At 40.6% G+C, this 26,867-nt stretch overlaps 1 protein-coding gene across 2 annotated transcripts in view; it reads left to right on the forward strand.

Moving 5' to 3' along the window:
* The window catches only part of LOC103044799 (disks large homolog 5), a 55,475-nt gene that overhangs the window by 21,667 nt on the left and 6,941 nt on the right, over positions 1–26,867 (forward strand). Inside the window, exons 8-29 of one of the 2 annotated variants that reach the window (XM_049464505.1) lie at positions 236–466; positions 1,394–1,578; positions 2,578–2,703; positions 4,094–4,226; positions 5,955–6,082; positions 6,400–6,575; positions 7,013–7,116; positions 9,013–9,105; positions 11,831–12,694; positions 13,383–13,479; positions 14,151–14,283; positions 15,755–15,879; positions 16,928–17,008; positions 17,239–17,401; positions 19,217–19,294; positions 19,990–20,152; positions 20,894–21,027; positions 22,240–22,404; positions 22,560–22,740; positions 23,424–23,572; positions 24,498–24,668; positions 26,546–26,733. In XM_049464505.1, coding sequence (XP_049320462.1) covers positions 236–466; positions 1,394–1,578; positions 2,578–2,703; positions 4,094–4,226; positions 5,955–6,082; positions 6,400–6,575; positions 7,013–7,116; positions 9,013–9,105; positions 11,831–12,694; positions 13,383–13,479; positions 14,151–14,283; positions 15,755–15,879; positions 16,928–17,008; positions 17,239–17,401; positions 19,217–19,294; positions 19,990–20,152; positions 20,894–21,027; positions 22,240–22,404; positions 22,560–22,740; positions 23,424–23,572; positions 24,498–24,668; positions 26,546–26,733 — 3,868 coding nt within the window. The remainder of the gene's footprint in view (positions 1–235; positions 467–1,393; positions 1,579–2,577; positions 2,704–4,093; positions 4,227–5,954; positions 6,083–6,399; positions 6,576–7,012; positions 7,117–9,012; positions 9,106–11,830; positions 12,695–13,382; positions 13,480–14,150; positions 14,284–15,754; positions 15,880–16,927; positions 17,009–17,238; positions 17,402–19,216; positions 19,295–19,989; positions 20,153–20,893; positions 21,028–22,239; positions 22,405–22,559; positions 22,741–23,423; positions 23,573–24,497; positions 24,669–26,545; positions 26,734–26,867) is intronic. The other variant, XM_049464506.1, reaches the window with a different exon arrangement.

A 26,867-nucleotide genomic window follows, 5' to 3' on the forward strand; every position in this document is an offset into this window, starting at 1 on the left:
ATTCAGGCTACAGCAGTTTAGCCCCACCCATTCCGCCTAAGATACTATAGTTTAGCTCAATTCAGTTTTGTTCCAGCTGAACAAGACACAATACAGGACAGCGAATCAGGACAGAGATCGTTTACATAGCTTCTAAATCCCATTATTATTTGGATGGTAAAAATCACAGTTAAAGGTAGAATATAGTGAATTTAAACATAGATCTAATGTAAACTGTGTTTTTGTGTGTGTATAGGAGTTGGGTTTGGCTCTGCTGGACCGGGACCGGGCGATGTGTGAGCGGGCGGAGCTGCTGGAGCGATACAGTCATGAAGTTCAGGATAAGGCGGAGACTCAGAAGGAGCTGTCCCAGGCCTGTAAAGACATCGAGACGGCCCGAGAGGAGCGAGACGTCGCCCGCAAGGAAAGAACAGAGGCCATCATACAGCGAGACCAGCTGCTGTGCGAATACTACCAGGCCAGACAGGTACACACTGCTGTGTGTGTGTGTGTGTGTGTGTGTGTGTGATGGTTAACTTTCACATTAATAGATGTTGCTGACTGGTGTGAAATTTAAATGCAAAACTCACTTTTTGCACGTTTTTGTATTTCCACTTGCGTATTGACTGCCTCTATAAGCACAAAAAAGCATCCATCCATCTGTTTTCTGTGAATCAGTTGACAGAGTTTGATGCCAGGAATCATATGTTTCTGTGAGACGTTTGGACGGCCCCCTTAATGTGACGTCACAAAAGGGAAACCAGCATAGAACCATCCTGGCACCTCCCCTCACACATCACCCCCCCCCACACACACACACAGAGCCCCACCCACTAAAACTGCTGAAAATCTGCCATGTCTGTCATTTTGGTTGAGAACCTCAGGATTAGCAGGATTAGCCAGCAGACTTTGTCTCACTGAGGGATCTATACCAACTGTTTGTGACAAGGAAATACTTTTAAATAAGTTGAATTAGCAATAGCTTATTTGCATAAAAGTGACAGAGCCCTCAAATGGCTCATTCTGAAAGGAACTGAAACTGACAAGATTAAAGCTGGTGAAATCTTTTTATATGAGAGAGGTTTTATGCAAAGAACTTTACGAATATTTTTGTATGAACTTTTGTAAAAGAAAAAAAGGAGGTATAGTATGTCCCATTTAAGTAGAAACCAAAAATGTTTTACTATTGTGCATCAGTAAGTTCTTGCTTTCCACTTTAACTTAACTCTCTTAACTAATTTGATAAATGTATCATTCTTCCAAACACCATTATTATTTTTCAAACTACCTTCATTCTCCAAACACCATCATGATTCAACAAACCGCCATTGTTCTCCTGCCAAACATAATCACTGAATGTCTGAATTTCAGCTAAAAATTGGTAATGAATTATTTCTCTCTGTTCTCTCTGCAGAAGCAGGACAGTGCGACTGTGGATATGGAGCGAGTGTCGAAGGAGATCGAGGTGTTGAGGAAGCAGTGTGAGGCAGTGACTCAGGAGCTGAAGGAGGCGGTGCAGGAGGCCGAGGTGGCTAAGTGCCGGAGAGACTGGGCCTTTAAAGAGAGGGACAAGATCGTTGCTGAGAGAGAGAGCATTCGGTACCACGGCTTACATTAAAACATAAGCACACAACCAGTAACCAGGGCCAGATAAACCCGCATTGTTTTTAAGGTGTTTGATTTTAGAGTAAATTAGCAGCTTAAAAAGTGCAGTATATGATTCTGATATTTGAACTCAACAGCAAAACAACACGACCCTCTCTGTAGCTTTCAGATGCATCCTCCCCTATGTTTAAAATCACCATAAACCCTTCGCAAAGTAGCATGTTGTGTATTACCATATTTTTCACATTATAAGGTGCACTGTATTATAAGGTGCATTTGAAAAGACACTATAAGGAACTTCTTTATCTAACTAAGTTAAGTAAAGCTAAGCTAAGTAAACAAAACTTTAATAAAAAAGACTTTTTATTAAAGTCAAATGAGTGCTAGATGTTAATCTACACAGATTTCTCACCTGAAAACTGTTTATTAAGTAAAGTGCTTCTGTTTATTTACAGTAAGCTTAGATTCCCGAATTTCTCCAGCACTAAGGCTGGAGTATTAGCATTAGCAGCTAACCGCTAGCAGTAAACGGTAAACGTGCAGGCTACATTCCAATAATACTCCCCTCTGAAATGCTAGGTTAGCGGGTAATGCTAATGCTGCCTGCCCGGTTTACACCACGCTACAGTTTGATATATTCCCCTCTGAATGACGAAAGTGCTAGCATTGTCAACAGGTAATGCAGATGCTGCTCCAGCAGTGCTAGCCGGGGTTAACAGCAGGCTACAGGCCGACAATACTCACCTCTGAGACAAAAAGTAAAACAAAAATTTAGAAAGAAAAAAAAAAAACAGATTTTATAGAGCCCAACAGTATTTAATACCTGCTATTTTCTTGCTTTATAAAACACTATACATATATTTTTAAGTATTTATGAACAGTTATAGAAAATGTTATTTAAATGTTTGTTTTATTAAATAAAAAAAAAACTAAAAATGAGTGTAAAACTAATATACAGCTGTGTGTGTGTGTGTGTGTGTGTGTGTGTGTCAGTACGTTGTGTGATAATCTGAGGAGAGAGAGAGACCGGGCGGTGAGTGATTTGGCGGACGCTCTGCGTAACCTGGACGACATGAGGAAACGGAAGAACGAGTTATCCCGAGAACTCAAGGAGCTGAAGTGAGTCGATCTGATTCAACACCAAAACATCTCGCACACACACACTCTACACACAAAACCTTGCTCCTTACACACACACTGTATACACTTGTATTAAGGCCCAATCCCACTTTTCTCTTGTACCCCTACCCCTTGTTTAAGAATGTAATCCTTCTTCTTGGAACAGAATTACACCCTAAGAAATAAGACACCCTACAAGCACCCGATACAGATATAATTATAGCAGTGTTCAGCAAAAAGTTCAGCAACCTAGTTGCTGCTTAACGAGGTAACTTCAGGGACTTATCATATCTCTTCAGAAAGAGAACAGGTGTTCCTGCTATTAATTATTATTATCGATTTCTTAATTCCTCTCTAATGAGCAGCTGAAATGAGCTTTTATTATCTTTTGTCTTATTTCATTTTTCTGCTCCACCTTAAACACTACAGCCTCTGCCGTCTGTTGCACCTTTTTAAGGTGGAACGAGAAAGTTAGCTAGTTATTTAGGTACTGAGATTAACTACTAGTGATTTTTTAATGCTTGTTAAAAGGCTATACATTAAACTATGATAATATAGAGGATATCATAATTTTTAACATGGAAAATAGCTACTCAATTTTTTTTTTGGTCGCTTGTGCCTCATCTCGCCAAACAATAATCGGGACACCCTACCCCTAAATGTGCACACTCAAAACATAGGGATAGGGCTAAGGGGAAGGGCCAAGGGGTGAAATGGGATTGGACCTTAGAATTTTGATGCTTTAGATGATTAGATGTGGTTTCTGTCAGCAGTAAGATAAGATGAGAACTGTTAATAATGCTAGACTCCATGAGGAGAGCCTTGGATATGTAATGAGTACAGTGATAAAAGATATTCACTTTTTATATGAGTGTGATTTTATATTTATTCTCATATTAGTGTTTAACTAAAGAAATAAACACTTATTGCCAAGAAAAATATCTTTTCATTGATTGATAAGTGGGTGGTTGGATAAATAGATGGATATATAAATAATCATTCATATTAAATACTTCTCCGTTATATACACACACTGTAATCATGATACTTTGTCCTTTCATTTTGAATCTTTTCATATTTTTTATATTTTTATTGTAATTATTCATTGTTTTACTTCTCTTTTCAGAGCAACACTGAGGTGCAGCTGAAATGTATGCTTAGTTCAGAAAACATATTCTATGTGTATTATTGTTGTCAGTATTGATGTTCTGGGTAGTCACTGTGAATGTGATTGGATTAGAAGTCGAGTGGAGCCCCCTAGTGGTGTCAGATCTGTCCACACATTTGTATTAACAGAAGAGAGATGATGTGCTGTTGTCTGTATGTTTAAATTGAGAGAAAGTAAATTGAGAGTATTTGAGTGTTTGTTTGATGAATTTCTGCTCTTTAGGGAACGTTTGGAGGAAGAACAGGATAAGGAAGCTCGGTACCAGCAGCTGATGGCTCACAACTCTCACGATTCAGCCATCGATACAGACTCTCTGGAGTGGGAGACGGAGGTGGTGGAGTTTGAGAGGGACAGGGTAGGTTTAACTCTAAACCTTAAAGCATCAGTATAAAACACCTTCATTATCCTTCTAAACACAGTATAAAACACCACTATTATTCAACCACACCCCAGCATTCTCTTACTAAACCTCATCTTTAAAAAACAGTCATTATGCCTCCAAACACCATCATTAAAAAAAACTGTCATTATTCCTCCAAACACCATCATTAAAAAAAACTGTCATTATTCCTCCAAACACCATCATTAAAAAAAGTCATTATCCCTTCAAACACCATCATTAAAAACACCATTATTATCCCTCCACACCCCAACATTTACTTCCTAAATATCGCAATTTTTCTTTTATCAGTATAAAACACCATTATCCATCCAAACACAGCATAAAACACCACCATTATTCAGTCACACCCACAACGTTCTGGTACTACACACCATCATTAAAACAACGTCATTATCCCTCCAAACACCATCATTAAAACAACGTCATTATCCCTCCAAATAATATCATTAAAAACAGTGTCATTATCCCTCCAAACACCATCATTAACAACACTCATTATCCCTCAAACACAATCATTAAAAAAAACACTCAATATCCCTCCAAACGCCCCCGTTAAAAACACCATTATTATCCCTCCACACCCCAACATTCACTTCTTAAATATCGAATTTTAATTATCAGTAAAAAAAAAATTTCCATCCAAACACAGTATAAAACACCATTATTCAGTGAAACCCCAACGTTACTAAACACCATCATTAACATGCTGTCTTTATCCCTCCAAACACAGTCATTACAAAATGTAAATTTCCCTCCATTACCATCTATAAAAAGGGAATTTCCCTCCAAACACCATCATTAAAAAATACAGTAATTTTCTTTCTAAACACAATTATTAAAAGCACTGTCATTATCCCTCCAAACACCGTCATTATCTCTCCAGACACCATAATTAAAAAAAACTGTAATTATCCCTCCAAACTCTCTAATTGTCTTTCCAAACACCATCATTATCTCTCCAAACTCCATAATTAAAAAACATAATGTTCTCTCCAAACACCATCATTAAAAAGCACCGTCATTATCCCTCCAAACACAGTCATTATTTCTCCAAACACAGTCAGTAAAAAAATTAATTTTCCCTCCAAACACCATAATTAAAAAAAAACAGTAATTATCCCTCCAAACTCAATCATTAAAAACATTATTATCCCTCCACACCTCAATATCGTGATTTTCCTTTTATCAGTATAGAACCTCCACCATTATTCAGTCACACCCCAACGTTCTCTTACTAAACACCATCATTAAAAACAACGTCATCATACTTCCAAACACCATCATTATCTCTCCAAACACCATCTTTAAAAAAATTATTTTCCCCTCCAAACACCCTCATCCCTCCAAACACAATCATTACCATCATTATTCCTTAAAACACTGTCATTACCCCTCCAAACTCAATCATTATCTCTCCAAACACCATAATTGAAGAACAGTCATTATCCCTCCAAACATCATAAAAAAACACCGTTATCCCTATGCACCCCAACATTCACTTCCTAAATATTATCATTTTCCTTTCATCAGTATAAAACTCCACCTTTATTTAATCACACCTCAGTCATCTCTTACCAAACAATGATATACAGATTGTCATACAGAGTTATACGCTGAGAGGCTTTTAGAACAAGACTACACTAATCTATTTAGTTTATAAAGCTGTATTTTTTTCTGCAGGAGGACATGGATTTGAAGGCTCTGGGATTTGATGTGGCCGAGGGAGTGAATGATCCATACTTACCAGGGGATTGTGGGATTTTTGTTACTAAGGTGGACAAAGGAAGTGTGGCAGAGGGCAGGTTACGGTAGGCTTCACTTGTTTAATTGTTGTTTTTATTTTAGTTGTTTTATTTAATTTAATACAATTTTGTCTGGGATTAAAGTGAAACTTAATGTGAAGCATCGCTCTGTCATTCAGACAGACATCAGATATGGGTTGCATAAAAAAGATTGTGTCAACAGCTTAAACTAAATAACGGAGTTTGGTCAGAAAATCTGTTTTGGGCCAATTTTTATATGCTGTATAAACATAGCCTACAAAGCGTGGAGTATGTAACCAAAAAAATACTAAATAAAAACTACCGTTATTATCTTTATTAACAGGATGTTTTCTGTATTTTAGGGTGAATGATTGGTTATTGAAGATAAATGATGTGGACTTGGTGAATAAAGACAAGAAGCAGGTGCTGAAGGCGGTGTTAAGTGGGGGCGGAGTTATAAACATGGTGGTCAGAAGGAGGCGGTCTCTTGGAGGGAGAATAATCACACCTGTCCATCTCAATCTCACTGGGAATAAAGGTATAATGTCAGACCTACTTTCTTTTACATTTACTTTTACATCATTTAGGTAAACATGGTCACTGTGACAGACTGTAGTACACTACAGGAAGTGTAGGGGGCGCTATAAATAAAAATGTCCATTACACTTTATTTGTATTACCATCTACATAGTGAAATGTGAGTTAGAATTATTAATTAATGAGATACACCCACTGTCTTCCTACATTGATTGGTATTGGTGTGGAAAGTGGTCAGCATAATGAAAAATAATCAAAATTTAGTGGTTTAATTACATACGGATGTATAAATAACTGTGTAAAATAGTAAAATATAACTACGTCTGATCATCTCTTACATAAAGAATGTGTCAGATGCTTCGTTAATCTAGAAGTATTGTCTCTTGTGTGTGTGTTTATTTTATTTCTGTGTGTGTGTGTGTGTGTGTGTCATCACAGACAGTGGAGTTGTGCTGGAGAGTGGTGTGTACGTGGCCTCCATCACCCCTGGCAGTCCTGCAGCGAGAGAGGCGTCTCTGTGTCCTGGAGACAGACTGCTTGCTGTGAGTTAAGAATGAATTTCTGATTATCTGAACATTTGGGTCCAACTAGGACTTAGTATTAGATCTTAATTGGATAAACCCATTTTTGTGGCTAAATTATGCCCTTTACTGCACTCACACTATGGCCATTCATGTGGCTAAAGTACGTCCATTACCATGGCTAATTCTTTCATTACTGTGGCTACACTATGTCCATAACCATGGCTACACTATGTCCGTTACTGTGGCTAGACTATGGCCATCGCTGTGGCTATACTATGGTCATTGCCATGGCTAAACTGTGGCCATTACCGTGGCTACACTGAGGCCATTACTGCAGCTAGAATACAGCAGTTATTGTGGTTGCTCTGCAGCCATTACCATGGCTATATTATGGGTAATACCGTGGCTACTCTGCTGTCATTACCGTGGCTACTCTGCTGCCGTTATCATGGCTACAATATGTCCATTACTTTGACTACACTACAGCCATTATCATGGCTACACTACGTCCATTACTTTGGCTACACTATGACCATTATCTTGGTTAAACTTCGGCCATTACTTTGGCTACACTACGGTCACTGCGCCCGTTACTTTGGCTAGACTACAGTCAGTATCTTGGTTAAACTACGCCCATTACTTTGGCTAGGCTACGGCCATTATCTTGGTTAAACTACGCCCATTACTTTGGCTAGACTACGGCCATTATCTTGGTTAAACTACGTCCATTACTTTGGCTACACTACAGTCATTATCTTGGTAAAACTACCCCCATTACTTTGGCTAGACTACGGTCAGTATCTTGGTTAAACTACCCCCATTACTTTGGCTAGACTACGGCCATTATCTTGGTTAAACTACGCCCATTACTTTGGCTACACTACAGTCATTATCTTGGTAAAACTACCCCCATTACTTTGGCTAGACTACGGTCAGTATCTTGGTTAAACTACCCCCATTACTTTGGCTAGACTTCGGCCATTATCTTGGTTAAACTACTCCCATTACTTTGGCTAGACTACGGTCAGTATCTTGGTTCAACTACGCCCATTACTTTGGCTACACTATGACCATTATCTTGGTTAAACTACGGCCATTACTTTGGCTACACTATGGTCATTATCTTGGTAAAACTACCCCCATTGCTTTGGCTAGACTACGGTCAGTATCTTGGTTAAACTACCCCCATTACTTTGGCTAGACTATGGCCATTATCATGGCTACACTACATCCATTACTTTGCCTACACTACAGCCATTATCTTGGTTAAACTAGGCCCATTACTTTGGCTAGACTGCGGACATTATCTTGGTTAAACTACGCCCATTACTTTGGCTACACTCCGGCCATTACTTTAGCTACACTGCGACCATTATCATGGCTATTTTGTGGCAAATACCATGGCTACACTACATCCATTATCATGACTAATCTGTGGCTATTACAACAGCTATACTGCAGACAATACTGTGGCTACAGTTCTACCATTATCGCAGCTCCACTATGCCCTTTATTGCCGCTACACTGCACTTTACAACATCAATTTGCTTTGCGGATTTCATTGGCTACGCTACACCTATTTCTGTACACTAGATCCATTTTACTGGTCTTTTTCTGCATGACTTGCTTTTTGTATTGTCATCAGGATAGCAGACTTAATCTAGCACCTCTTTAAGTGCATGGTGTGTGACTGTAACTGTATTAAAACTGAAGAGTTTAAGAATAGAAACTTGAGTTTTCAGTCTGCGGCTCTTTCTGATTGGATTCCTAATCTCTGTCTGAACTGCACTCCTCAGTGTTTGACGTCCTGCAGGTTTAATTAGCTCAGCTCTGGCTGTTAAAATTTGCATGTATATGGGCTGATTTAAGGACTGAGGGGCGAGAATTAATCTCCATGTTTCTTTTTTTGTGCAGATTAATGGAATAGCTGTGGATAATAAGACTCTGAGTGAGTGTGAGGCTCTGCTGAGGAACTGCAGAGAGGCTTTGTCTCTCTCCGTCATGAAGGTCAGCATGTCCTCTTTACCTACAACCACTGTTCCTGTACACCAGTGATCCTACACGTGTCTCTTCATAATGATGATGATGATCTTCATGTACTGTATTACTCCATTAATTTAATAACGTGCTTTAAAAAACAAGTTTTTAAAATCTTCTCAGAAATCTGGTAGACAGTGTATGCATTACCATTAAGTGCAATAACTTTCTGTAAGGAGATTCAGACTTCATTTTCTATGGTTGCAACTAATGACTAATTTAGTAGTTGACTGATCTGACGATTATTTGTATTATGCCTTCCATTTGTGTTTCCTATTGGTGAACCAATGCAAAACTACATCTTGACAGCTAAACTTCTAGGGCCCTGGAAAGAATTTGCATTTATTTTCACTATGATTCAGCTATAGTATTCAACATTTAGCCATTGCATTATACCGGTTATTATTTTAATTTGGGCAATACTGCTTTACAACAGGAAAGTTGTTTGTGTTGGTTGCTAAGATGCTGCTAAGTGGCTTGCTAAAGGGTTGCTATGACACAGGTTTTTTAGGTGTACTACGGTGTTAATATATGATATATGTTGATATATTAGTAAATGTGCTTGCTAAAGTGTTTCGTTATTGGTTTCTTAGGTTTTTTGGTGGTTACTAAGGTGTTGGTACCGTATTTGTCGCACTATACGGAGCACCAGATTATAAGGTGCATTATATGACACTAGCAAACAACCAGGCTGTCGCTATGTATGTAACAGCAAAATAGCTAGCACTTAGCTAGCACGTTTAGCAACTAATGCTAATGCTGCTCCAGCAGTGCTAGCCGGGGTTAGCAGCAGGTTACAGGCTGATAATACTCACCTCTGAATGGCGAAAGAGCTAGCGCTTAGCTAGCATGGTTAGCAGCTAATACTAATGCTACTCCAGCCTCGGTGCTGGAGAACTAAACTGAAACTCCTGTATAACGCTGTACTTCAGTGGAGTGGCTTTACTGCTCCTTAAAACAAGTATGGTAGAATTAATACATAAGACGCACCTCTTGCTATCACTAAGGCACACTGGTGATTTTTTTTATGGAAATGAAAGGATTTTAAGGGCGTCTTACAGTGCAAAAAATATGGTATATTATATATGTTGATTTCTTAAAAGTAGCTATGTGGTTGCTATGGTATAGGTGTTGGTTGGGAAGGTTTTTTAGGTGGATACTAAGGTGTAGGGTTGTCACGATACCAAAATTTTGACTTCGATACCGATACCAACTGTAGTATCACGATTCTCGATACCAAAACGATACTTGGAAGAAAAAAAAAACAATAAAAATATCTGAACATAAAATGTTTATTTTTGACTGAACTGGATTGAACACTGAACAATAGGTGCAAACGTTTTTATTCTAAAATGAAACAACACTTCCTAAAAACTAAAACTAAAACCAGAGGTAATGGTAGCCTGACTATGTGAACCTGACGGGTGGGCAGAAGTTAAGTTCTGAATAAGGAAAATAAAGAGACAGAAGAACATTACAATGTTATGTTAATTTTAACACTCACTGCTCCGTTTTATTAATCAACCGTTTACCGTTTTTAATAAGCAGCCGCTAGTAAATCTTAGTAAAGCTACAGACAGAGTGTATCTTGACTAACTCCACTAACCTGTCGACTTCTCAGCTCTTTGTAGAGATCAGGGTGCTTGTCTGCTAAATGAATGAGCGAAATATGATCAGAATTATGTTAAATAACACTGTAACATAGAAGCATAGAACTATTATTTAATTAAAATGATTTTTAAGAACAGCTAAACACAGTGCTGCAGGTCAAACGCGGAGGCGTTCACGTGCGAGAGAGAGAGAAACAGAGAAAGAGACACAGCGAGAGTGAGAGAGAGAGAGATTTGCGTGTTCTGATGTGAGCTACTCACAGGTAAAGGTTCTCTTTTATCTCCTCATGCTCATATTCTAGTCCCACATTCTAGTCTGCAGCTCCCTCAGTGTTTTCTGTCGTATTTTGCGGCTAGCGCGAGCGCTTACAACTAACACCGCGGAGCGCGAGGTGCCGCCGCGCTTGTGCCGAATCCGCTACTGAATCCGACTCCTGCTTCGCGGACAGAATCAGCACAACACCCCCGCTGTACAACTGCGGGAGTGAAAACAGCGCTAATAAATAAAGTAGTTTAGTTTCACTTTCAGTTTTCGTTATTTTATTTAAAAATAAAAATATAAATAAAAAGCAGATGCCTACATCTCAGACTATTTTCCCACACTTCACTCCTCGCGCCCGTTTTGTCCACAAGTCGCGGACGAGAGACATCTGTTATTTTAGCCGTCGCCATTCTACACTCGCTGCTGCTCTGCTGGCTTGCGCTTGAATCGATTCATTTGTTCAGAACACTAAGTTTATCTGAATCCTGCCACACCGAATGCTGCGGTGTGAATCAGTTTTCTTATGAACTGAATCAAATCGCGCCTACTAATTTGACTCATTTGAAGCTAGTGACTGGGCTACATACAGTATCGAAAGCATCGAACGCTAAAGAACCGAATCGTTTGCGATGACGTAGTATCGAAAAAGAATCGAACCTTCGGTACACCGTGCAACTCTACTAAGGTGTTGGTATGTTATATATGTTGATTTAGAAATGTGCCTCTCCTTATTAATACATTCACTTATTGTACTGAGGTATCCCAAAACTTCTATGTAATGAATTTGATTACTGATTAATTTGTTGTTGTTTTCCATCCACAGTTCTTCCCTCACAGTGTGTGTGGTCTCAGTCTGAACGAAAGCGTACGAGAGTGTGAGCATGGTTCTAATGGGAAAGGGACCCCTCTGGAGGTGCACACCCGGAACTGCAGGAGCCAGCCACTCACCAGTGGCAGCTCAGCCCAGAGCGATGTTTACTGCAGCCAGCGGGGAACACCACCATGCCCCACAGAACCTTACCATGAACTCTGCTACCAGCGGCCGGACCCCTCCAAACGCCCCCTCACCTTTCACCCCATAGCAGCCGGTGACGGCATCAGCGTAGAAGCGGTGCTGGAAAAGGGAATCGCACCTCAGAAGCACAGCGGCGGCACCTGGCCGAAGGTAATGGCGGGAGCCGTGGTAGCACCAGAGAACGCTCCGCCTCTTTCCATCTTCAAGACCCCAAAGAAACGCAAGTCTATTTTTGACGCGGACATTTTTAAGCGTCCGGAAACGCCCTCGAAGCTGGAATACGTTTCTCTAGCTCATGCCCTAAAACACACTGGCTCCAGACCAGAGGGGGCGCTGCAGAGCCCCCCAGAGCCGCCCAAGCGCAGCGACTCTTTTAAGTTCAAACACAAACAGCAAGGAAGCTCCGCCTCCGATTCTACCATCACCACCAGCACGCCTCCTGCCACGCCCGGAGGGAGGGGTGAGCAGGGGGGCGAAGGATTCGACCGGAATGGAAACCTGCTGCAGCGACAGAACTCAGCAGAGCCTGGAAAGCCCACCCCCACAAGGTCATGTGATGAGGAAGTGATGCGGCATGGGGCGGATGAGTTGGAAATTAGGAAAGCCAAGTCTAATTCGCTGCCCACGCAACGGCGTTCCCTTACACCACTACAGATCCCAATACCACTACAGGTACTGCATACTACACACTCCACAATGTATACTACACACTACACCACTACAGATCCCAATACCACTACAGGTACTGCATACTGCATACTACACACTGTATACTACACACTACACCACTACAGATCCCAATACCACTACAGGTACTGCATACTGCATACTACACACTGTATACTACACACTACACCACTACAGATCCCAATACCACTACAGGTACTGCATACTGCATACTACACACTGTATACTACACACTACACCACTACAGATCCCAATACCACTACAGGTACTGCATACTGCATACTACACACTGTATACTACACACTACACCACTACAGATCCCAATACCACTACAGGTACTGCACACTGCATACTACACACTGTATACTACACACTACACCACTACAGATCCCAATACCACTACAGGTACTGCACACTACACACGGTATGCTACACACTCTACCACTGCAGATTCCAGTACCACTACAGGTACTGCATACTACACACTACACCACCAGTTCATACACAAATACTGCAGAGAAATGCCCTGCATACTAAATACTACACACTACATACTACTCACTGTAGATCCCCAATCCAGGTGGTGCACTGCATACTGCAAACCAGATATTACACACTACAGATCTCCAGATTGCAATATTGTAGACTACTATATTGCTGCTTTGTGTTTCAGGGGCACGAGGAGGCATGTCCTGATTTCTCTTCTCAGCGCTCTCAGAGACACAGCATGGGCTTCTTTCCACCGGGACACCACCCACCCTCACCCACACGTCAGTACAGCCAGACACCAGGTGGCGCTGCTCACACTGGGGTTCACTTGTCACTTAGTTTATTGTTAATTATGGTTAGACTTTCTTAAAGCGCAGGCGTGTCTCACAGCAGAATGATTGTAGCCTAACATATTCCCCTCTGATGGCTTTTATTTCTGTTTATAAATAAGGATTATTCTACAGTTACAGTAGATACAGAATCATCAGTTTAAACTATTGTACCCATACTGCTGCGTGACGCTCCACCACAACAGGAGTTTGATTTCGGCACAACACCACTTCTTTTTCTTCTATTTTTTAATGGGTGATGATAGCGTGCCTTAACTTCATGTAATTGGTCTAAAAGCCTGAGCCACGTAGAGTAGTGTGTTCACACTGAATACAAACAAAACCACAGTTCAGTAGATCCATACCAAGACCACCTCTTCACTTTTGGTCAGACAAAATTGTGGTCCTTTGCTCCGGACACCTTGCACACCTTCTATTGTGGTTCACACCAAAATATAAAGTCTTAAGGTCTGACCAATGACAGACCAAGGTAGATGTTGAAGTTGAGCCAGGCATTAATTTAAAGGAGTGTGTCTTAATCCAGTTTGTTGTTTTGCATTAAAACTGTGCTGAGGACCACCATCAGGACCTTCTGAGTAATATATTTTTTGTGTTTAATCCAGATCCTCCACACAGAGGCCTCTCTCCCTGCCCTGCTTTCACCACTGTGATGAGGAAGCCAGTTTACACTGCCTGGAGCCACTGGGTCACTAATAACAGCCCACCTGCACCGGGCCACCAGCACACTCACACCAGGTACATACTACGGACATTTTTCCAAATTCCCGATTTTTTTGACATTTAGAGCATTTATTTGCAGAAAATGAAAAATGGCTGAAATAACAAAAAAAGATACAGAACTATCAAATCTCAAATAATGCAAAGAAAACTAGTTCATATTCATAAAGTTTTAAGAGTTCCTAAATCAATATTTGGTGGAATAACCCTGTTTTTTAAGCACAGTTTTCATGCATCTTGGCATGTTCTCCTCCACCAGTCTTACACACTGCTTTTGGATAACTTTATGCCCTTACTCCTGGTGCAACCATTCAAGCAGTCCAGCTTGGTTTGATGGCTTCTGATCATTCATCTTCCTCTTGATTATATTCTAAAGCTTTTCAATTTGGTAAAATCAAAAACTCAAAAACTCTCCTTATTTTTTTTCCAGAGCTGTAAATAAAATAGGACTTTTACATTTTGAACCGAATATAAAATAAAGTAACTTTCCAATTATAGTTTCATTTTTTGAGATACACTGGTATGTGTGGGGTCTCCCGCATTGAACTTGGATGGGATTTCTGCCAGAGTTGCTTGTCTGTTCACACAGACAATTCTAGTCAGAGGCTGCCGGTCACCATCTTTCCCATCCTCTGCACTGTGGGTGGTAATAATGCCTTCTATAATGTATTCCTGGTACACATGTGACCCTGTAAATTGAGGAATGTTAAATTCCCACACAATTTGGAAATGGAATGTCCCATTATCCATCTGCACCCCCAATCAGACCTCCAACAAATCACCTTGACTTGAGTACTTGGGTTCAGTGTTACTCACAAGGTGTGGGTGTTTCCAAGCTGTCACCTGTGGTAACATTTTATAATCAGTGTACATAGTGTTGTCCCATGACTTTTGCCAAGTCATTGTTAGTATGCACACACATACAGTATACATATGTGAACAAAATTAGGTTTGTTTATGGTATAAGTCTCTTTTTCTTTCTTTCTTTCTTTCTTTTATTTATTTTGTCTTTTTATTTATAATTTTTTTTATTTTACCTTTTAAGCCTTTTCGTTTTTTTATTTATTTAATGCTTTTACTTTTGGCCTTTTACCTTTTTATTTTATTTATTTTGTCCTGTTATTTTTTACTTTCTTAACTTAATACTATTATTTATTTATTTTAGTTCCATCAGTTACCTTTTTTATATTTTTGGTGCTATTTTAATCCTCTATTTTCTTTAATTGTGATTATATTTTATTATTCTAATTATCTATCACTTTGTTTTATTGCTTTACACTTTAGCCTGTCTGTATATCATTTTATTCTGAATTATTTCTTCTTAATTAAATCTTATATTGTTTGCTTGTTATTTTTCAGACCCTTTAATTTTGTAAAGGCTCGGCTACATTGAAAATGAGGGGTACCCTCAATGTATTCCGAGTGAAAATAAAGGTTCATTAATTGATTGATAGATTTTTTTCTCTTTCTCTGTTTTTCTCTCTCTCAGTCCTCAGCATCAGGGTCGCCTGAGTTTGGATCTGACCCACAAGCGTTCGGCTGATCCGTCTGAGCAGTCATCACGCTCCCGCATTCACCACAACACACACTCTTTACCATCCAGTGCCAGGCAAGGTGTGTGTGCCCTGATGGTTTTGTGTAGCACCAACTTTTAACATAGAACATTCAAAGTTATCTGTTTTTTGTAAATTGGGCTAAAAGCTCCACAGCTTTCATGAATGTCCATTCTTTTCTGTTTCTCTGCTCTCTTCACCCTCATATGCACAAGCACTTATTAGCGATAAAAGCAATAGGGTGTTGACTTGTCTGCTCAGTTCACTAAGAGTCATTATTCAGGATGTAATAATGGATAAGAACAACAAGTCAAGCATGTTTTTTTTGCACGCTATTCTTTGTAAACAGGGTTAGAAATCAAACAAACTTTAATATCAGACAAAGATAACCTGAGTAAATATAAAAAGCACTTTTTAAATGATAATTTCAATTATTAAGGGAAAAAAATATCCAAACCAATCTACTCTTGTGTGGAAAAAGTGTTTGCCCCATGTGATTAATCACACGTTTTAGAAAGCTGAGTTCAATTTCACTACTGTCCACAACAAGGTCTGATGACTGCCAGACCTTTAAAATCAATAAATCAATTAAATAGAACCTGTCTGACAACATGAAGCATCTATTAGTCTTGAAAAGGTTACAAAGTCATTTCTAAGGCTTTGGGACTCCAGCAGATCACAGTAAGAGCTATTATTCACAAATGGAGAAAACATGGAACAGTAGTGAACCTTCCCAGGACATTTACTGAATGTAAAACATGCTGGTGGTAGTGTTATGGTCTGGAGCTGCTTTGCTGCTTTAGGGCTTGGACAACTTGCTGTTGTCGGTAAAGCTTGATTGTAGTTGTTGCCGACAAGGGTGCTCAAGCAAGTTATTAGGTTTAGGGGGCGAACACTTTTTCACACATGGATAGGTGTTGGTTTGGTTAATTTTTGTTTTTTAATAAATAAAATTATAATTTAAAAAGTGTTTTTTATATTTACTCAGTGTTTCTTTGTCTGATATTAAATTGTGCATTTTTTCTGTCCACATAATTGAATGTGATGTAAAAGGCCCTTTGTTTCCTGCTCTGCTCTATGAACTCTAGTTTTTTTTGTTCTTTATGCAGGGTTGTCTCAGTATCGGACTGAACGCATTAAAATCCCCTCTACGCCTCGCTACACCCGCTCTACTCAGGGTTCAGACAGAGGTAGGAACCAAACACACTTTAATATATGCAAAATAATTGCTTATTTCTAATCTAATTCTACTTTTTAAAACAGTCATTGTCTAAATAAGTTCAATTTATATAATTACATGTGTACACTTTTTTGTCCAACTCCGAGGCAGTTTTGTTCTGCTTCTGGTCAGGGAAACATGCAGACAGAAATGACCAGTCAAAACCAGGTTAACCAGCTCATTTTCCCCCCCTTTTTTCAGGTTCTCAGTCTGAGGGTAGCAGTCCGAGCCTCGTGACTCCGCCTCTTTCTCCTCTCAGTTTGGACGCAGCGTCCTTTACCAGCAGCCAATCACACGGCTCCCTCGCCACTCAGCCCAGGCTATCTGTTAGCCCTGCACCAACTGGAGACCGGCGGAAAGAGAGGTAGAGCAAAACACGTCCATTTTATCCCTTGCTATCCCTTTATTGCTGTTTCTTCAAGTGTGTTTGTGTGTGTTTCTTAGCAAAGATTAATCAAACTAAATCTGAATCTAACTAAATAAAGCACACCAACACAAATTAAATATATTTTTATTGTTCACTACTGTTCACACAAACTTAAAGGAGCACTGTGTGATTTCTGCCAGTAGATGTTGCACTACAGCCCTAGCATTTTACATAAAACAAATGCTATATATTTAGGCACAAACCCTCTTTAACACTGCTGGTTTATCCTAATCAAGACCTGCTGATTCATTAAAGTTATAAACTTCAGTGTGTCTTATAATCAGGTGCGTTTTATGTATGAATTTTACCAGTCCGGTTGTAAGGAGCAGTAAAGCCCCTCCACTGAAGTACAGCGTTATACAGAAGTTTCTGTTTAGTTCTCGAGCACTAAGGCTGGAGCGGCATTAGCATTAGCCACTAACCATGCTAAGCGCTAGCTCTTTCACTGTTCAGAGGTGAATATTATCAGCCTGCTATCAGCCTGCTGCTAACCCCGACTAGCACTGCTGGAGCAGCATTATCATTAGCCACTAACCGCGCTAAGCGTTAGCTCTTTTGCCGGTCAGAGTTAGGTATATTGGACTGTTGTCTGCGTGTTTACCAAGTTAAAATAACCTACGTGGGACAAATCGCTAGCTAATATCGCCATGCCTTACCAGAACACTTTCTCAGTGTAGCACTGTCAGGCGGCATTTACTGTTAGCTGGTAATGCTAATGCTGCTGCACTTAGCCTTAGTGGAAATCTGGAAATCTAAGCTTACTGTAAATAATCTGAAGGGCTTTACTCACCCAAATAAACAGTTCTCCGAAGAGAAATCTGTGTAGATTATTATTCAGCACTCGTTTGAATTTAAAATATTTTTTTTTCCAAGAATTAAAGTTTTGTTTACTCCCCCCCCCCCCCCCCCCCCTATTTACATGGCCAGTTACCCAACCCACTCATAAGCACTCCCTCTATCACTAGTGATGCATGCTTCCTCCGATACATGTGATGTCAGCCACCGCTTCTGTTTGAGCTGCTGGAGGAAAGCGCAACGGCTCGGTTCCAGTACATCAGCTCACTGACGCCCTGTGTTTTGGGAGTGATGTGGGGAGAGAGCGCCATCTACCCACCAGGAGGGAGCAGGGCCAATTGTGCTCCCTCTGAGCACCGGCAGCTTGATGGCAAAGCTGCATGAGCGGGGGTTCCAACCTGTGACCTCCCGCTCATAGTGGCAGAGCTTTAGACCGCTGGACCACTCTGTACCCACAGTTTTGTTTACTTAGCTTAGCTTTACATAACTTAGTTACTCAACACCACCACCTAGCGGCGAGACCTGCTGAATTAGAAGGAAAACATGGCTACACCCCTGTTCCTTACTAGTGACACATAATGCGCATTATAATCTGGTGTGCCATGTAGTGCAAAAAATACGGATAATGTTATGTCCTGCAAGTGCCTGTTGGCTCTTTAGGGGGAACCAGAGAGCTAAAATTTATTCCTAAACAAATTACATAAAAAAATAAAAAAAAATACATCGACATCTTCCTCCCACACACACACACCAATGCTAAAGATGATCTGTGTAAGTGTGTGTGTGTGTGTGTGTGTGTGTTTGTGTGTGTGTATGTATGGAAAGGCTCCCTGTAGGCTTTGTAGGTTTCCTCCTGATCCATCTCTCCTGTCCTGGTTTCTCCAGCCTGTCTGTGTTTCCTCTCTCTCTCTTTCTCTCTCTTTCTCTCTCTCTCTCTCCCCCCGTTCGCTCCTCCAGACCTCAAAACCGTAACAGATCATACGTCAGACTGCCTCGAGCTTCACACCTGAGGTTCTCCTCTCTACGGAACCTGAGGTTGGTTCTGCTGCACGGAGAACGGAACAGAAAGAGTCTGAACATGCACTCCTGTCTGTCTGAGCAGAGACACAGTTAACCCTCACTGTTCTGTGTGTTTCTGAAGGATTTTGGTTTTATTAGGTTTTTTTGTGCTTGTTCCAAGAACCCACTCCTTTACTCTTTCTTTACCACTTAATCTGTACTACTTTTGAACTCACATTTCTGTTTAAATGATATTGTCATAAAATGCATTGCATATTTAAGTTGTTGTTTATGTATAAGTATTTTTTTTCACACCACTGTATGTTGCATAACATAGCTCAGTCTTGTTTTTCACACTGTAACATGAATGTTGTATGATTTTATTTATTGTTTTGTTTTTTTGCTGCAGTTAGTTTTTAGTTGCTTTGAAACAGCTAATTTTACCAGCTTCCCTATGCTCAGTGAGTGCTAAATAGCTGCTAAGCTAAAAGCTAAACCAGCCCTGGCAACCCTGATAATGCCCTCAATGGCACTTCCTTTGGTTTACTCTTCTTCGTATGGTGCTTGACCTGTTTGGCTAGTGTTAGCTTTTAGCATTTTTTTTATCCTCGCTTCCAAAGTCCCTCACCAAGTTGCTTCAGCTGCTAAGTTCAGTTTAGCCTTGATTGGTGTTCTAGAGTAGGTGGGTTTTATGTAAATAATAATGGCATTTGTGTATTTTCTGTTAATAGGCCCTATATTGAGGAGCCACGTAGCGTCACCATTCCCAAAGGGGCGGAGCCACTGGGTATCTCCATTGTGGGTGGAGAGAACGGTGGGATTTTTGTGTCGAAGGTTACAGGAGGCAGCATTGCTCAGCGCCACCACCTGGAGTTTGGAGATCAGCTGCTGGAGGTAGGACACCCTAAACCTGAAGAATAATACTTATAGATCATACCTGAAGATCAATACCCAACTCCTTAATGCTTTAATTTCTTAAATATTAAATATATAATCTGCAATGTAAAAAATAAATTAAATAAAGAAATTACAAAAAAACATTGAATTGAACGAGGTATGTCCAAACTTTTGATTGGTACTGTAGATCTGGATCTTTGATCTGTATATCATTTGACCTGTGTACCTGCAAATTAGAATTTTTTTTTTTTTGTTAAAAAATGTATGATAATTTATGATTTTTCTTTACGATCTTTGTAGTGAAGTTTTACTAGTTTGGTACAGTAACCCTGGTTTTTAATCACAGTTTTCATGCATCTTGGCATGTTCTCCTCCACCAGTCTTACACACCGCTTTTGGATTTTTATGCCACTTCCGGTGCCAAAATTAAGCAGTTCAATTTGGTTTGATGGCTTGTGATCATCCTCCTCTTGATTATATTCCAGAGGTTTTCAATTTGGTAAAATCTAAATTTTTTGATAAACAATTTTCTCTGTTCCAAGGGGAAGGGGTACACTTGAAAACAAGGGATAGAGGTAGAAAAAATAAATGGAATTAGGCCTTAATGTCTATAGATTATCACCTTCAAATTTTTCCTTGCTAACTATTGAGGCTGAAATATATTTTTTATGTATTTAGCACATTTTATCTATAGTTTCAGTAATATAAAAGTGTTTGTTTTTGTGTCTGTGTCTGTAGGTTAATGGTATAAACCTGAGGAACGCTACGGAGCAGCAGGCTCGTCTCATTATTGGTCAGCAGTGCGACACCATCACTATACTGGCCCAGTACAACCCACACATGTACCAGCCTGGAAACCACTCTCGCAGCAGGTACTAGATTTTTCTGCTTCTTTCTACTATTTTTTGGAGCATTGCTGTGAGAATTTGATTGAATTCGGCCACAAGAGTGTTAGTGAGGTCAGGATGTTGGACTATTCCTAATATAGTCCAAAAGTATTGGATAGAGCTCCATCCTTTCAGAAACACAGTTCCTCCACTGCTCTACAGCTAATGCCTGGCTTTAGACACGGTGCCAATAGGCCTAATATGTTTCTGTAGTCCAGAGAGTCTGTCTCTCATTCGCTCTGACTCTCGCTTTCTCTCTGTCTGTCTCTCTTGCACTGTTTCTCTCACTCTTTCTCTCGTTCTGTCTCTCTTTTTCTCTCTCGCTCTCTCACTCCCTCACATGCTCTGACTCTCTCTTTTGCCGTCTCTCTCAGTTCAGTTCTCTCTCACGTTCTTTCTCTCTCTCTCACTCGCTCTGACCCTCTTTCTCACTCTGTCTCTCTTTTTCTGTTTTACGCTCTCTCTCTCTCTGACTCGCTCTGACCCTCTCACTTGCTCTGTCTCTTACCTGCTCTGTCTCTCTTGCTGTCTCTCTTTCTCGTGCTGTCTCTCTCTCACTCGCTCTGTCTCTTTCTCTCTCTCTTTCTGTCTCTCTCTCTCACGCTCTGTCTCTCTTTCTCTCTCTTGCTCTGTTCCTCTCTCGCTTTGTCTCTCTTTCTTGCTCTGTCTCTCTCTCACTCACTCTGTCTCTCTCTCGCTCACGCTCTGTGTCTCTTTCTCGCTCTGTCTCTCTCATTCGCTCTGTCTCGCTCACTGTCTCTCCCTTAGGCTCTGTCTCTCTCTCTCACTCGCTCGGTCTCTCTCTCTTACTTTGTCTATCTCACTCACTGTCTCTCTTCCTCTCATTCTGTTTCTTTTTTTCTCTCTTGTTGTCTTACTCTCACTCACTCACTCACTCTGTCTCAGTGATCCCATCCCTTTCTCTCTCTTGCTCGTCACCTCTCAGTGTGACAGTATGAGAATGAGATTAGTCATATCGGCTGGTAAATAAAAACATTGTCTGAGAATAATATTCGCGTTTTGTTTTTTTTTGTTACTATTAAGAGAAAAATATATCGAAAAAGTATTGTTTGGGTATTGGTATTAAATTCAAAGTATTGGATCTGTATCAATTTCTATAATAACCATACCCAGCCCTAGTGCCTATAGCATATGCTGATTAAGTGTGTGTGTGTGTGTGTGTGTGTGTGTTCTCAGCTCCAGGATGGAGTCTGTGAGCTCCTGCTCTACTCCTGTGGGTAGTGGTGCTGGAACTCCTGACGCTCGCTCCACCATCGACACACTCAGCGAGCAGGACGAGGGAACCATGACGCCCCCGTCCAAAAACACCACCCCGGCCACCAGCCCCGGCAGCTCCGTCCGGTACTGTATACAAACGCATACACACACACACGTTTACACATGTAAAATGTTTTAACGTTTTAATAATCACCTCATAAGAACATACAGCTCTGTAAGAGCCCACTAGGAAATGGGATTGGTTGTGACTCTTGGTTTCTGCGGCTGTGATTGGTCAGGGGCTGGAGCGAGGGCGGGAGGCACGTGGAGCCGAGGCAGGTGACTGTGAGGAAAGGTCAGGTGGATCTGGGAGTGAAGGTCTGTGGAGGAAACCTGACTGGGATCTATGTGGAGACTCTGGAAGAGAAGAGCCCTGCAGGGGGCGCTGACGGTCTGCAGCCTGGAGACTTCATACTGGAGGTAAAGATTATTACAGGAAAGCTGCTAAAAATAAGATTCATACTGGTGGTGCAGAAAAAAAATGGAATATGATGCACGTAAGGAGGCATAGAAAATATAATGCATACTGGATGTTACTTACAGTCATATGAAAAAGTTTGGGCACCCCTATTAACCTAATCATTTTTAGTTCTAAATACGGTTAGCGGCTAATGCTAGTGCTGCTCCAGTATTGAGTCTCGGTGCTGAAGAACTAAACAGAAACTCCTGTATAACTCTGTACTTCAGTGGAGTGGCTTTACTGCTCCTTAATACTTGACTGGTAAAATTCATACACAAGACGCACTGGATTATAAATTAACCTTTATTTAAACTTTGAGTACATTGAGGTGAAGTGCACCTTATAGTCCGAAAAATAGTTCGGTCTATGCATGCACTAAGTATGCACTTTACAGTTGTGATAGTTTTGTTTTGCTTCATTACATTATTTTTTATGTTACGTTTTTGTTGCATTATTTTTGTTATATATAAAAATCACAGTATTGTTTACAGTTTACAAAATAGACACAAGAGTGTAGATTCTACTGAATTTTTGAAACTGCTATATTTGTATTACTTAAGGCTTTAACATGAATTTTGTTGCAGTAGTGTATTCTTGTGTGTGCGGTATATTAAAGCTGTGCTGTGTGTGTGTGTGTGGTCAGTTCTGCTCGGTCAGTATGAGGGGCAGGACGGTGGAGGAGGCGTACGTGGAGATGCTGAAGCCGGCGGAGACGGTTACGTTTCGAGTGCAGAGCCGCCCTGAGGACTGGAGACGCATCAGGAACACACTGGGGGACGGGTTCTACGTCAGGTACTGCAGGAGTGTGGGTGTGTGCAGGAGTGTGTGTGTGGGTGTGTACTGGTCAAGAGTTCAAACACAATGCCTTAAGTGTTATCTAAGGGTTTTTTTTAACAGAGCTCGTCATAAAAATCCTTAAATTCCTTTAAGTACTGAAGTTTCTTAAGTGTTTCATAAAGTCTCTTAACAGTCTATTCCTTTAGAATTATTTAATGTAGTCAAAACCTCACCATAACTCGTGAATAACTGAGAATGTGACTTTATGAGTTTTTGAGATTAATGAGCAGCTTTAGCCTTTATTAATTCATCAAGAAAGAGTGACCGTTAAAAACGTGAATAAACTAAACGTAAAAAAGGTGAAACTTTACTGTTTATACATGTTCACATTTAAATAATACGTTAAATAGTTCTCAAAACTCGCTAAATCTAGCGACAAAATCTCTTAATTAGCAACACTGGCTCTTTAAGAGTGGTGTTCTGTAAAAGGCTGTTTTGGTTAATGAGTGGTTGTCATGGCTACAGTGGAACTGCCGTAAACTCTCAGTGACTGCAGTAAATCCCTTAACGTTTTTCCTAGTTAAGTGAATCATCTTAGGAATTTTATGCAACACACTTTTTTCCTTCCGTTTTTTTACTTAAAGTTAAGGTGTTTTATGCAGCTGGGCACTGAATTGGTTAGTAGTTCTTTAAATTGTATTATAATTAAATGATCAAAATACCAATAGAAATGCTCAAAAATGACTTCCTTTTAAAGTTGAGAAGGATTTATCTTTTGTCCTCCTAAGTTGTTGTTTTGGAGGTGTGGTCTAATCTTTGAGTGGCACTGCATTAGCCTTTGTGTAGTGTATTATTTTTTTATCAAGACCAACAAAAAATATTGTATTTATTATGTAATAGATTATAAAAGTAACATAATAAATACTGATTGATCCTGTAGAGCGCTGTATGATCGCGTGGGCGAGTCGGAGCAGGAGCTGAGCTTTAAGAAGGATGACATCCTCTACGTTGACGACACACTGCCTAGCGGAAACTTCGGATACTGGCTGGCGTGGCAGTTGGACGAGAACGCCCAAAAACTGGCACGAGGACAAGTTCCCAGCAAATACATGTGAGTCTGAAATAATAGTGGTTCTGTAAGTCACTAAATAATTTATTTACACCATAATGAAGGACAGACAGTATTAGTCCTTTATTACCATCATTAATCTACAGTACGTTTCTGATCTGCATCCAAAATATCAGTTGTTGTCAGTGTATAAGAGGAGTCTTTTGTTGTTCACTATGGTAGACTTAATTACTGTATCAGTGTGTGAAACTACCTCCACCATGTTTGGACATCTGTTCCGGTTTGAGCACCTAATTTTAAACCGTTCTGGAACCTGAAAAATTAATTCCCAGCTGAAACCAAAGAATAATGCTGTATTTTTCGCACTGTAAGGCGCACTGTCATTAAATATCTATTTTCTGGTCTGTTTTTATACACAAAGCGCACTGGATTATAAGGCGCATTATACAACACTAGTAAGGAACAGGGGTGTCTCCATGTTTTCTGACCTGTAAAGCTAAGTTACCATTTTCTTTTAAAGTCGAATTAGCGCTGGATGTTAATCTACACAGATTTTTCTCCTAAAAACTGTTTATTTGTGTGAGTAAAGTGCTTTCGTTTATTTACAGTAAGTTTAGATTTGCAGATTCCCACTAAGGCTACCTGCGGTTTGTGGCTAATGATGCCCAACAGTACTACACTGAACAACCCTGAATGTTTCCCGGTAAGCCAGGGCGATATTAGCTCGCGGTTCTGTAAAAATACAGACTACAGTCCGATAATGCTCAGCTCTGAACGGCCAAAGGGTTAGTGCGGTTAGCGGGTAATGCTAATACTGCTCCTGCAGTGCTAGCCGGGGTTAGCAGCAAGCTACAGGCCGATAATACTCACCTTTGACTGGTAAAAGAGCAAGTGCTTAGTGTAGTTAGCAGCTAATGCTAATACAGCTCCAGTCTCAGTGCTGGCGGATTATAAGGCGCACTGACGATTTTTGGGAAAATGAAAGGATTTTATGTGTGCCTTATAGTGCGAAAAATACGGTAGGTTTTTATCACAAACCTAAAGCCTTTGCAACGCTGATGATGTATTCTTGATTTCTCTAAAACTGGTGGAAACACAGGCTGGTTCGCTTAAAACGCCAAGGTTCATATAAGCCTGATGAGATTCAGAGTTCTTTTGGTTGAAAAGGGCTGACTGAGTTGTAGGTGCAAGACCCTCCACCATGTTTAGAAGCTGTACTTTATCCTAGCAAGCTAGCTCTCCGTAGTCATCTACACACATCTTAGTCATCCCAACACATTCACCATTAGAACACACAGAAACAGTCTTTAGTGGGAATCTGGAGAAATATCCATTCGAATATGGTCAAAAATGGTAGGGTAGGGGCGCTGAGTGGTCCAGCGGTCTAGAACGCTCCCACTATGAGCAGGAGGTCGCAGGTTCTAACCCCCGCTCATGCAGCTTTGCCATCAAGCTTCCGGCGCTCAGAGGGAGCACAATTGGCCTCACTTCCTCTGGGTGGGTAGATGGCACTCTCTTCCCACATCACTCCTAGGGTGATGTCCACAGCACAGGGCGTCTGTGAGCTGATGTATCAGAACCGAGTCGCTGCGCTTTCCTCCAAGTGCGCTGTGATGCTACTCGGCAATGCTGCATCAGCTGCAGCTCGAAAAGAAGCGGTGGCTGACTTCACATGTATCGGACACATGTTGGTCTTCACCCTCCTGTTGTGTTGGGGCATTACTAGTGATAGGGCGAGTCCTAGTGAGTGGGTTGGGTAATTGGCTGTGTAAATTGGGGAGAAAATGGGGAAAAAAATTAGAAATAAAAATTAGAAAAAAAATGGTAGGGTAGAAAATTGATACAATGAACAAATTCATATTATGCTGGAACCGTGTGTGTGTGTGTGTGTGTGTGTGTGTGTGTGTGTGTGTGTGTAGGATGGATCAGGAGTTTCCTCGGCGCTGCAGTGTAACTGAAGGTAAAGACGATGGTAAAACCGTGTCGGCTGCAGCTCGCCGCTCTTTCTTCAGACGGAAACTCAAACACAGACGCAGCGGCTCTCGAGATGGAAAAGACGCCCCGGCTCCGGACTCCATCAGTACCGACTCTATAACCTACACTGAGGGTGAGCTGGCGATTCATCCCACTTAACACTACACTTCAGCAGAGTGGCTTTACTGCTCCTTACAACCTGACTGGTAAAATTCATATATAAGGTGCACCGGCATTTTTGGGAAAATTAAAACATTTTAAGTCCGC

This window comes from Astyanax mexicanus, chromosome 15, assembly GCF_023375975.1.
Source record: "Astyanax mexicanus isolate ESR-SI-001 chromosome 15, AstMex3_surface, whole genome shotgun sequence".
Taxonomy (NCBI): domain Eukaryota; kingdom Metazoa; phylum Chordata; class Actinopteri; order Characiformes; family Acestrorhamphidae; genus Astyanax; species Astyanax mexicanus.